General features: G+C 32.7%; 3 protein-coding genes across 3 annotated transcripts; 2 read left to right on the forward strand and 1 right to left on the reverse strand.

Moving 5' to 3' along the window:
• Positions 1-7: 7 nt before the first annotated feature.
• Positions 8-1,185, forward strand: LOC108685168. The gene is made up of 2 exons (XM_018189882.1): positions 8-307; positions 1,021-1,185. The coding sequence occupies exons 1-2, from the start codon at positions 155-157 to the stop codon at positions 1,183-1,185; spliced, it is 318 nt and encodes a 105-aa protein (XP_018045371.1). The 5' UTR covers positions 8-154.
• A 4,030-nt stretch (positions 1,186-5,215) lies between these two features.
• Positions 5,216-6,545, reverse strand: LOC108684031 (deoxyhypusine hydroxylase). Its single transcript, XM_018189988.1, has 3 exons — positions 6,248-6,545; positions 5,655-5,975; positions 5,216-5,589 (listed from the first exon to the last, which is right to left on the reverse strand). The coding sequence occupies exons 1-3, from the start codon at positions 6,525-6,527 to the stop codon at positions 5,276-5,278; spliced, it is 915 nt and encodes a 304-aa protein (XP_018045477.1). The 5' UTR covers positions 6,528-6,545; the 3' UTR covers positions 5,216-5,275.
• Positions 6,546-7,121: 576 nt separating this feature from the next.
• LOC108684036 (uncharacterized protein KIAA1841 homolog) lies at positions 7,122-10,885 on the forward strand. The gene is made up of 8 exons (XM_018189759.1): positions 7,122-7,402; positions 7,672-8,461; positions 8,593-8,973; positions 9,088-9,354; positions 9,435-9,732; positions 9,899-10,127; positions 10,206-10,473; positions 10,552-10,885. Exons 1-8 carry the CDS (start codon positions 7,318-7,320, stop codon positions 10,757-10,759), a joined length of 2,526 nt encoding a protein of 841 aa, XP_018045248.1. The 5' UTR covers positions 7,122-7,317; the 3' UTR covers positions 10,760-10,885.
• Positions 10,886-11,818: the final 933 nt, after the last annotated feature.

Here is an 11,818-nt window from a genome sequence, read left to right on the forward strand (position 1 = left end):
AAAAAAAAATAAGTTACAGACGCTTACGTTTTGAACCATGTCTTCTCTGTTGGGGCTATGAACCAGATAGACCCGCAGCGTGTCCAAAGCGCCCTTACGAACCGCCGGCGCTGGATGTCCCAAATTATTGATCAGCTCCGGCACCACTGGTTGCATGACCTTGTCAACGACATCGATACTCAGTGTTGGTAAAACGTCCATCAGCACCCGCAGAGCGTGTTGGCGAACCTCCCATTCCGGATCCCGAAGTCTCTCGGAGATCTCGATGAAGGTGGCCTGCGTGTCAACTTCGGACGGAAACCTACGCGTACGCACCTGGTCAAGGACAAACAGCTTGTCAAATTTATTCGCTTTCAAAAAAGAAAAATAGAAGATAAAACATACACATAGAAATACGTGGCAAGAATACTCTCTAAGGGTTGTTCTATCTTCAGATAAACTATGTGATTTATCTATTGGATAAACAATAGAGTAAAACTCTCTAAATCTCGAGTAAAATTTCAATCGAAGAGATTAAAAATTTAGCCTGTCTTGAGAAAAGACTAAACTTTTACTCTTAAAATTTCACTCTTCATTTCTTCAAAGTGAGACGCAACTAAAAGTTTTAAGCTGGGTTCTTCCATTTTTCAGTAAAATTCAGCTCACTGTCTTGCTCTCTTATTCTCTTATTCTCTTATGCTCTTACTGTTCTCTTTAAATTTTATAGAATGGAATCTCACTCGAAGAGACTGAAAATTTAGCCTATTTTGAAAAAAAAGTGAAAATGCGGTCATTCTTGTTTAAGAGTTTCAATCTTTTTAGAGTGAGATTTACTTTTTTGAAATGAGATTCTTCACTTCAAAAGAGTGAAATCCCTTTTTGAACAAGAGTGGCCATATTTTTCACTCTTTTTCAAGACTGGCTCAATTTTCACTCTTTAGATATTTTCCACCCCAAAGAACAAAGAGAGTATTATAAAATGTTCTTATCTCGAACGTACCACGTGTTCCCAAAGAGGTGTCAATTGTATTGCTTGCCCAGACAGAGGAGTGGACATCATCTTACGTCGTGACTGATGACGATGACGACTATCTCGCCGTGCGGACGAACCGTTGTCCTCCGACAAGGACGATGGTCGAGCAACGGGAAGCGAAGCGGGTTCTTCCTGGGGCTGCAGTGGCCCCGCATCTGTCGATCCTGTCATAGATGACGACAAGCAGCCGGACATACCCCCCTACGTCTCGTCCTTCGGGTACATCCGTTTGTCCGTCATGATCTCCCGCAAATTTGGCTCCTCACCATTCATCGATGGTCCCAGTGGCATATATATGTGCGATTATTATGCTAAAGTAAAATTGCATGAAGTCATATGAAATTGATATACCCTTTTGCTTTTACCTTCGAACTTTAAGATTAATTCGCGCTCCTCCTCCGTAAATTTTCCTATACATAAATTGCAAAAAAAACTGGCAGGTAGTTTCTTAAAATTATCGAAGGTAGAAAAAGGGGTTTGATAGTAATAATGATAGCAACGATAATGATAGCAACGATAATAATACAAGGAGAAGATAAATCGATTCTTATTACTAAGTTTATTAACTTAACTAGGATTATAAAGACCGGATGTGCTGACATAAAAGTATGCCAATTTAACGATCGACATTTAAGGCCGAGGTTCCTTAAAAATTGTAGCGAATATGCAATTCCAGTAGTGAAATTACCGGAGTTTTTATTGGCAATTTAAAGATTAGGATGAAACGTAAAATCACACGAATACATAAAATCTATTATTTCACTGATGCGCGACAAGAATTTAATATATTAAAACTTCTTCATCGTGTTTATAAGTATATTGGATTGTGACGTCCGAAGCAAGAGAAGCCGCACCAGTTGAAAAACATGCAACTCGCATCTGATTGCGCCTTGTTTTAATATTATATTCGATATTACTCGAATGAAAAAAGTCAAGTTCTTCTAAATGTCCATCATCCTACAGTTCCTCATCACCGTCACGACTTCCTTCGGAATCGACGATGAATGACTGACGTTTGTTTTGCTTCCGGGATGTATGATGCACAATTGACGTTGCAAAGACAGCTATCGCTGTCAAAGAGGTAACGTTTGTCATGCGATGTGAATGGTATCACTGCGAAACAAAGTGCATAATTCACGAACGCGTTGTCTCATAAATAAGAAAAACCGATCAAAACGCAGTCAAGTGGTGCACGTTTTCCGCTTTGTCTTTTTTCCAAGAATGTATAATATACATCCCCAATACGCGCATTTTATACGGAGATAAAAAATATCTCCGTCTGATCCTGATCGTCGTATTTGATGATCGAAAGATGATAGAAGTATTTGAACAATATTAAAATTGCGTCGATATTATGTAGATAAACCGTTACTTTTAAGGAAAAATCGCCTCGCGAGAGGGAAGTCGCTAAATTTATCATTAAATCTTTCACGACATGAACCCAGTGTAAAAAAGTAGCACACACGAAACGCGATTGCATAATACGGGGCAAAACGTGCGTACTCCTTATATATTTTCTTGAGATATGTATGATAATAATTAAAATTCTCATGCTTTTTTTAAAAGCTTTAATAGTGGACAATCTAAGATAATGAAGCACTGTACTTGATATTAATTAATAAGATTATTATATAGTTTGTTTGATAAATTTAAGAAAATTTGTAAACACAGAATTTTATTAGGATTATCAAGCGAAGTTAAAAAATTTTTTAATCTTAAGCTCGATATTCAAAGAATTGTAACTAGTTATTTTCATTTTATTTTCATTCTGGAAATAATTGTTTAACTTTTATGTTACTTAATTAATTATTCTAATTACAGAATTCAAAATAAAGAAAGAAGTTAAGGAAGATTTATAATTAATTCTAAGATTTATAATTAATCTCACAAAAGTTAATTTTTTTTGCTTTTATTTTTCTATAAGAGTTTTCAGGAAATGTTTATTAATAGATTAATTCATAACTAAATTATTATTTGCAAGATTATTTTAAATCGGATATCTTTAAAAATATTCCATATAACTTTTAAAATAATAAGAAAAAGAGAGAAAAGAAAGTATACTTTCTATAGATAATATCTATAGATAATATAAAAACGAATTTAACGTTATATCGCAACTTGCGATATATTATTAAAAAGATATATAATATATTTTAAAAATATCAAAATACCTCCCATTTCACAAAAATTTGAAATATTAAACACATATATTCAAAATTTTATTCAAAATTTTAAAACACTTAGTCAATGTCTCTCAATCAAAAGTATTGCAATTGTGAAAATATAGCTTCATAGGAGTTACTCGTAATTTTGTTTCATGAAACCTTATAAAAAACAGAATGCATTTGAATAAAAATTGCATGTGTTGTTTAGAAAATGCAACCAAAAGTAAGAAAATAAAGATAAGCATTTAAGAAAATTCTGCTAATAAGATAATATAAGAAAATCATTCTAGTTGCTTAGAAATGCAATTGCAATGTTGTCGGCATATTTTGGCGAGTTATTGTAATTATTGATGTATTGTTTATTGTAATTAATTGGCGATAAACTTACTTTAAGTGAAGTGGTAATGGAACGCGAGGGCGAGAGTCTGCATTCGACCGCGGCCGGCATGTGACTATTCGCCACCGCGTTCTCCATTGGGGAAGGAACTGCTTCGCAGTTAATATCGACCACCCCCGTCCGTCTCTCTTCTCACTTTGGCGAAAGAGAATCGTCTTATACTTTACAACGAGCTGTAGCGTTGCGAGTACCTTGACAAAGATACCAAGAGAAATAAATCATCATAAAAGTATCTTCGCGCGAGAAGACAGGGACGAGTCATAAAGAGTTTTTTTGCATTCCAGCAAATTGTTTTCCATTCCGTAGTGCGTAGAATAATACTCTAACGATGTGTTAATCAATGAAAAATAGATGTAGTCGTGAAATAATCTTTTTCGGCGATTATTTTGAAGAATATGTTTGAAAGTAACGTTGCACGTGGATATCTTAATTATTCGTTTGTGAAGTATATAAGTCCTGTTCGCGTTTAGTTGTCGAAACTTTGACGAGCTACATCCGTTTGTCTAATATTTACAATGCGTCAGTCTTGTTTTACTGACTCTGATTAATCGCTTCATTATTCAGTTCAAGGAAAGTTTCTCCTCTTTCGCGAATCAAAAATCTTTCCTCTCGACGATCCATTCTCCTCTCATCGATCCAAACGTTATCCTGACGTTGTAAGAAACGATTAACGAAAAAAAAAATTTATCTCGCTGACTGCGGAAAGTATGAAAGATTGTACTTGCAGTGATAGAAGCTATAACGAATGTATGCCAATGAATGTGCGAGACGGCACGCGATATTCATGAAACTGAATACGGATAATTTCGAAATTCCATCACGGGGAATTCCCAGCGGACACGCTTCCGGGCGATTAGAGAAAGAATTTCGAATAAACGAAGTTTCAGCGACGAATGCAGAAACAGAGTGGAGCGGCAACGGTTGATCGATTTCGCTTGTAATACTCGGTTCATATCGCCAGTCTTATCAAGCTCATTTGCTATTAGCGGTACACCCGCATATAATACCGCAATTCAATCTGCCGATTTTACCATTTTCTTGGAAAGAGAAGTCATCTTATTGTATGTTATGACAAAACACATACTTTCCTTATGATCGATTTAATATATCGAAGTTCTTAATCACGTTCATTACGAAAATTCCTAGTTAATGAATACCGATGTACAATTATAAATCCATCATTAATAAGGTAGATGTTTTATCTATTTCTCGCAATAACATTTATGTCTTTGAACAGCACATATGAATATTTACATTTGTGTTTGTACTTTCAAAAAGCAAATGTAATCGTAAGCAAATCACTGGAAAAAAATGCTTATCTTAAATTTCATTACTTTAAAGTTGAAACTGATGAAATATCATCTTATTATTTTCATAGTAAAAAATATACTGGAGTAAAATTGAAAATTTAGGCAAGAAATGAAAACGTATGTTCAAGATTTAAGGAATGTAACAATACCTTTATTTATTGTAGCTTTCCATTAGAATTGATTAGAATTTCACGCGAACTTCGCATAAAAATGTACTATGATTAAGGGGAATAATTTACATTTACCTTTGTCAAGTTAACACTCTCATTGAAAATTGTAATTTTGATATGGATTATATTTTTGATTTTTAAAAATGCTAACTTGATAAAGGTTTATATATTTCTCTTCTTTCATTCGATATAAGAAATAATCACAATATAAATAAAACTCTTCACGCAGTAGAAAGTTTAACCAACGTATCGGCATACTGAAATTCCGTACTATTTTCATAGTCGCACATGTCCAAGGCGATTACGCAACTCTCATGAACAACTCTTTTACTATCATTGAGATATCTGTTTAATATCTTGTAGCATTCAGGAGTGGCAATGGAACCTAAAGCCTCCGCACATTCATGCCTGACCATCTCGTTTTCCTCCGTATTTTCCAATGATGCTTGCAATCCTGGCACGGATGTCTCGTCTTGAAGTTGTCCTAGTACAAACGCTATTTCGTGTTTGAATAGGGCACTACCGGTTTTCAAACCTTTATAAAAAAATAAAACTCGATTAGTTAGTATTTATTTAATATTTTTAGATTAATATAATTACCTTCAGTAAGAGCTAGAATGCTCTCTCTGGTACCCAAATTTCTCAGTGAGAACATTGCTCTGTATCTGTCAAACAACGACTTGCTTTCATCCAACAAAATATCTCTCAAGACTTTTACGTCTATTATTTCTGCCGGTGGTGCAGGATCAATAGTAGAGTATGAATTCTTTTGTAAGTTCTTTGCATTACTGTTAGACTCTAACCACCTCAATCGATTTAAGGCCAACTCACATGTCTCTGCTACTTCAGGTATAGGATCTTTGCGATACTTTTCCAATAGAGGAATTACCCTTGACTCACCGATAGCACCCAGTGCCTCTCCTGTGAAAAAAAATGCATATAGATATAAAATAGCACAAAGAATGAATACTCTCAAAATTTGAGTGGACTCTAAAGAGTAAATAATTAAGATAAGAAAAAAGAATTGTTTTTGAAAAAGAGTTTTTAACTTTTTAAGAGTAAGATTTTACTTTTTACAGTGAGACTTTACTCTCTTAAAAATTTTAATAAACAGATTCTTTATTTTCCTTTAATTTTTCTTTTTGAATAGATTATTGAAGCTTGGATGAAATTTGTGCATGCCAAACACATACCAGCTTCGTGACGTACCATCGGCTCCTGTGACAGATCTTCCAGGACACTTGTTAAAATATTAATGGCTGCAGAATCTCGCATTTGACCTAGACAGTATGCAAGCTCATGTTTCAACAATGCTGACGGATCTTTGAAGCATGCATGGATCTGATCTATTGCCATTGCACCACCAATATTCTTCAGAGTGAATAGAGCGCGGAATCTCTCTTTCAGAGGCCTGGCAGAGTCATTTAGAACTCCGCCTATAGTCAAAATATCGCTTTCACTCGCTTGAACCATTTTTAATTAAATGTTAAATATTACATATATAAATATAAATGAGAAATAAAATTCCAAATATCTTAGATCTGTAAAAAAAATACATAGAATATTATAAATATGTAATTATAAAAAAATATAAATTTTTAATAAATAATTACACAAAAGAAAAAGAAAAATATTGTACAAAAATATTGTATAAAAATTGAAAAATTTATAACTATAAACTGTTGTCAAACTTCTTACCAATTAATTAATTTCCAAACGAATATCTATTAGTTTTAAGTTGAGTTTTTAAGTTGAGTTGGTATAGATATTACTAATGTATTATTATTATTAAATTAACGATTCATTTGTCTCAATTCAATGCGATAATTTTTTAGGTTAACATGCCATGAGTTAAAGCAGGAATCATAACATATGGAAACAATAGATTTACTCCATATTAGTATTTATGGGCCATGTTTTTGAAACAGAATTACGATCTTTTTTTGATGTGTTTTAGAACGAAATTCTAACAAAAATTGAAGATATCTTTTTTTTATAAGTTTTGGAACACAGTCAGCTGATCGAGATTCAAATAGGAGATTTGTCCAGACTTATTGGGATATGAAGAGTGAAAGCATTCTTCTAATGATTTGTGATACTGAGTACACAATATTTCATAATTATCTAAACTCTTCGATCTTGTATTAAAATTTTTGTTATAATTTGTGCATTATAATTGTAAGTCAAAGGTATATTGACGTGAAATTTTGCGTTGATGCATAAGTAACCTGTAGGATAAAATTGACTTGCATCTCCTAAAAATATGGAACCACAAAAAAATGATCATGACAATATCGCTTTAAGCGCAAGTACAATATTAAAAGCATGTGTCTCGACGAGTAACGAAGGTATATGTACACTTACTGGTATGCTAGATCGCACCGAAGTTAGATACTGGATGCTGCACCTTTATTTTGAAGTATTTTGATGATTTCTCTGTATCCCCATCTAATGCCGTTAGCACAATTTTTGCTGCTAAGTTTTTGATTAATAATTGTGTACCAAATAGAAAAGCTCAGCAATAAGCCAAGCGATAACTGCACTAGAATGGGTTGAGTTGTGTCATGATCACGATTTAAAAATTTATGGATAGTAATAATGAGAACTTTGAATTTAGCGGAGATATTACGAAACCTCCAGGAAGACAAGCACTCTAAATTAACAATTGGAGCATTTTTCGAATTTATGAGAACTGCGTATCAAGTTAATGATAATTGCGAAGGTCTGGCTAAGATATTGAGTGCTAACAGCGAGATCGACTGGCATGAATTAGCCAAAATTAATTTAGACCTAGAAACACATGAGGATAGTAAAGCAACCAATGATAACTGCCATCTTAGTACTGACGAACAACAAAATGAGAATAATGATCCTATACAAACATTAATATACAACCTGGCACAAACAAGTAATAAGGAATCAAATTCATGTACATCAGAAAGCATGATAAGTTCACAGTCTTCTTCTGTGACATCTTGTAATAGCAATATTTCTAACACATGTAATAATAACAGTTCTGCGAAGGAATCTACCAGTGTAGAAAATTCTTCTAATAAATGTTTAGAGACAGAAGATACTATTAAAGAAACAAATCAGTCATCAGATAGTCAAGTCCAAAATGGAAAGGGAAAAGTATTACAGACTAAAGAACATTTGGAAGAGAATGAATGTGATTTGGCGAAAGTCATGAAGGAAAATCTAAGAGATATTTTGCACGAAGGATTATTAGACTCTGTTTTGCCATACATGCTGCCAAAATCTGCCCTATCGCAACCTATTATTAAAAAGTCCACTGTTGTTGCGGATGTTAAGAAAAGTTCTTCTTTGAATAATGTAATTGAAAATAAAACCTCAATTCATAAAGAAAGAGACAAGGAAAAAAATAAGACAAACAAGAAATCATTGGAGTAAGTATCTTTTAATTGCAATTACATTTTCAAACATCTTGCAACATAAAGTTAAAAGTATTTTTAATAACTGGATTAATTGTCCATGTTTAATAATATAATTGATATTATTTTTTTATAATGCATTATAGGAATGAAGTGGAAATCCATGTTTGTGATGAAGATAAAAATATCAGAAAAAATTTTCGATGTCCACAAAAACTTCTTATACAAAAAATGTGTTATTTCGCTGATGTTACAGCAGGACAGAAACTCGACGAGATAGACATATCGGTCCATTGTGATGTAGTTATTTTCGATTGGTTGATGAGATGGGTGAAGAAGGATATCATAAAAAAGTCAGAATGGCCAGTTTTAGAGGCGAATAATGTCATTCCAATTATGGTGTCCGCTTGCTTTTTACAAATGGAACCGCTTTTGGAAAATTGTTTGCAGTATTGTCACGACAATATGTCGGATATCTTAAAAACATCAACAATTTTAACATGTCTAGATGATAATCTTCTTACAAGGCATGCATTTTATTATTGTTATAGTTTTGATTGTATTTTACATGATATATTACATCTAATTTGTAATAAATTATTAATTTAAAATTTTCTTTTTTTATTGATGTTTACAAATAGATTGGCTGAATTATTTACTAATGAAGATGTTGAAATGCTAAAAGATAAAAAAGATAAAATTCAGAGTCGTTTGTTCTGTAAGTTAATCACTTCTCTAATGGAGACCATTCCAGATAATAAAAAGGGACACTATGGTTCATTGGCTATGATGTTTAGATGTGGAAAGTGCGGCAAGAATGTTATACAATCGATTTCCGATTTTGTGCCTTGCATTCCAAGTGCAATGAAAATTGATAATAAGGGAACTGTTCATAGCAAACATGTCAGGTACACGACACATATTTTTATATATAAGCATTATTATATGCATGAAAAATTTAAGAAATAAAAAATAAATAACTTTGCAGAGATTTGACTTGGACATTGAATGATTATGTCGTTTCCTTGCGATCGGAATTGCGCTCTTGGCGCAAAGTATATTGGAGATTGTGGGGAGACTGTCATTTTGTGTTCTGTCAACAATGCAATATATACTTTCCAATACATCAGATCGGTTGGTGCTGCTATCATCCGGAATCTGCACAATTCTTCATAAACGAGCAACAGAAACCTATGCCCTTCCCATTGGGAAGATATCCGTGTTGTAGTCAATCTGCTTATAGATTTGAAGTTTTATCGAATCATCAAAGTGGATGTAGATACAAAGTTAGTATCAATGTTATGTGTCTTCATAATTGCGTTATAAAAATGAATTTACTGTTTATGATATATATAATATACTGTTTATAATATACATATAAAAATATAATGAAAATATAGTTTATATAAAGATTTATATAAAGATTTCTATATAGAGTTCTTTTTTTTTTAGGAACATGTACCAGATATAAAGGGCGAGAAAGAATTAAATATGTTAAATATCTTGACAGCACATAGAGAAGTGATAATTTTGGAAGCACCCCAGCTTTTTTTCCCAGAAAAAATTACACGGCTAGTAACACGCGATCCGTCTCTTCGTCCAGGCAAATTAGTGTGTAAGGATACGATGTGGTGGAATGGAATCGAGCTTGTGCCACAGAGACCAAAACTTGGTTTGCTCGGTAAATTGTCAATTTAACGCTTTCTTTTCTATATATGCAGGATCAAATTCTATAATGCAGAAAAAATTCACAAAACAGGAAAAATTTGGGGAGGTTCGGGACTTCGTCGATTACTTCAAATACAGGATTCGCAAAAGTCTGTACAGAAGATTTATCGGCGAATTTCCGTAACCACGGATATTTCGTCTCCTACTTCCTCGATTACAGACGAAGAAGACGATGAAGACGACGGCGGGACCGTGTACGAGGACAGCAGTGTAGATGACGAATCATATTACAGTGAAGAATCCAATACGTTAGGCATATTAAAGTCGATGGCTAAAGCAAAGCATCAAAGTAGTCACAAGTAACAAATCGTGTTGTTGAAATAGTAAGTATCTTTATAACACAAAATATTTATATATAATTTTTATGTTCCTTTTAGGAATGGTAGATGTTGGAGTGGGAATTTAAATGTAAGACACAATCAAGATAATCAGAGAGATTTTGAAGAAAAAGCTGCGGCGCAAATGACAGCTCTTCTGACAAAGAGAACAATCACAGAGAATTTGTTTTCAAAATTTAATAAGCAACAGCATGGCTATAAAACTAAGCAACCTGTTGGTATGTTTTCCGTGCAATATATTTTATAATTACGATCATATTATAGCTACGTTTCGATATTCACTATCAATACCGAAAATCTATAATACACGCGCTATAAATTTTCAATATTAGTAATGAAATCGAAATGCAGCTATATACTTAGGTCTAAAAATCCCGAAACTAGCTAATTATCTCAGAAAGTATTGGCTTATTGGAAAAATGTTTCAGATAAAATTGAAAGGTTCAAAAAATCTATTTACTGATTTTATTAGTTTGATCTTGAGTGGCGTTGCCAATATCCAGATCAAGGTCACATCGATTTTTTTTAAATGAAATGCTTTATTTTTTAGCTGGTGCCAAGAACTTTTCAAAATATTACAATAAAGTTCATTCATTTTCATTAAGTACTTTTCGAATTATAAGATTTGAAAATTACAGTACCATCATCATTAGAGTGAGCATTATCCGAAATGTCCGATGATTAAAACTTCTTGAATGTTGTTACGCCATGGATAATATTTGTCAAGATTAAGGCCATTGGAGATTGTTTTTCTTATTTTCGTTTTTACATAAAAATGAATTTTTAATGCAAAAATATTTAATGCAAAAATTGTTTATCGATATCGATAAACAGAGATAATTTTATTGTAAAAGTTTTGTATAAAACATTTTTTGATATCTCGAATAATTTTTAAGATACAACAAAAAAACTAAAATCCACGTTACATAAGATTTTATTCCTTTAAACCATTTTTCCATCGCAACTAACATTTTCTAAATTTATTTTTTTATGTATCCTATACAAAGTTTTTATTAAAATCAGAATTTAACACTTCGTATAGTTTCCTCGTTAATGAAAATGAACTTTATTGTCAAGTGTTTCGAAAAATTCTTGACATTAGTTATTACATTTTGGATTAAAAAATAGGATGGTCTATTAAAAAAAAAATCAGTATAACCTAATCTTGGCGACGCTACTCAAAGTCAAACTAATCAGTAAAAATTTTTTTAAACTCTACAATTTTAAAACATTTTTCCAATAAATCAATACTTTCTGAGATAATTAACCGTTTTAGGACTTCTGGATTTTACTGTATGTATACTTA

Source organism: Atta colombica, unplaced genomic scaffold, assembly GCF_001594045.1.
Source record: "Atta colombica isolate Treedump-2 unplaced genomic scaffold, Acol1.0 C817989, whole genome shotgun sequence".
NCBI lineage: Eukaryota > Metazoa > Arthropoda > Insecta > Hymenoptera > Formicidae > Atta > Atta colombica.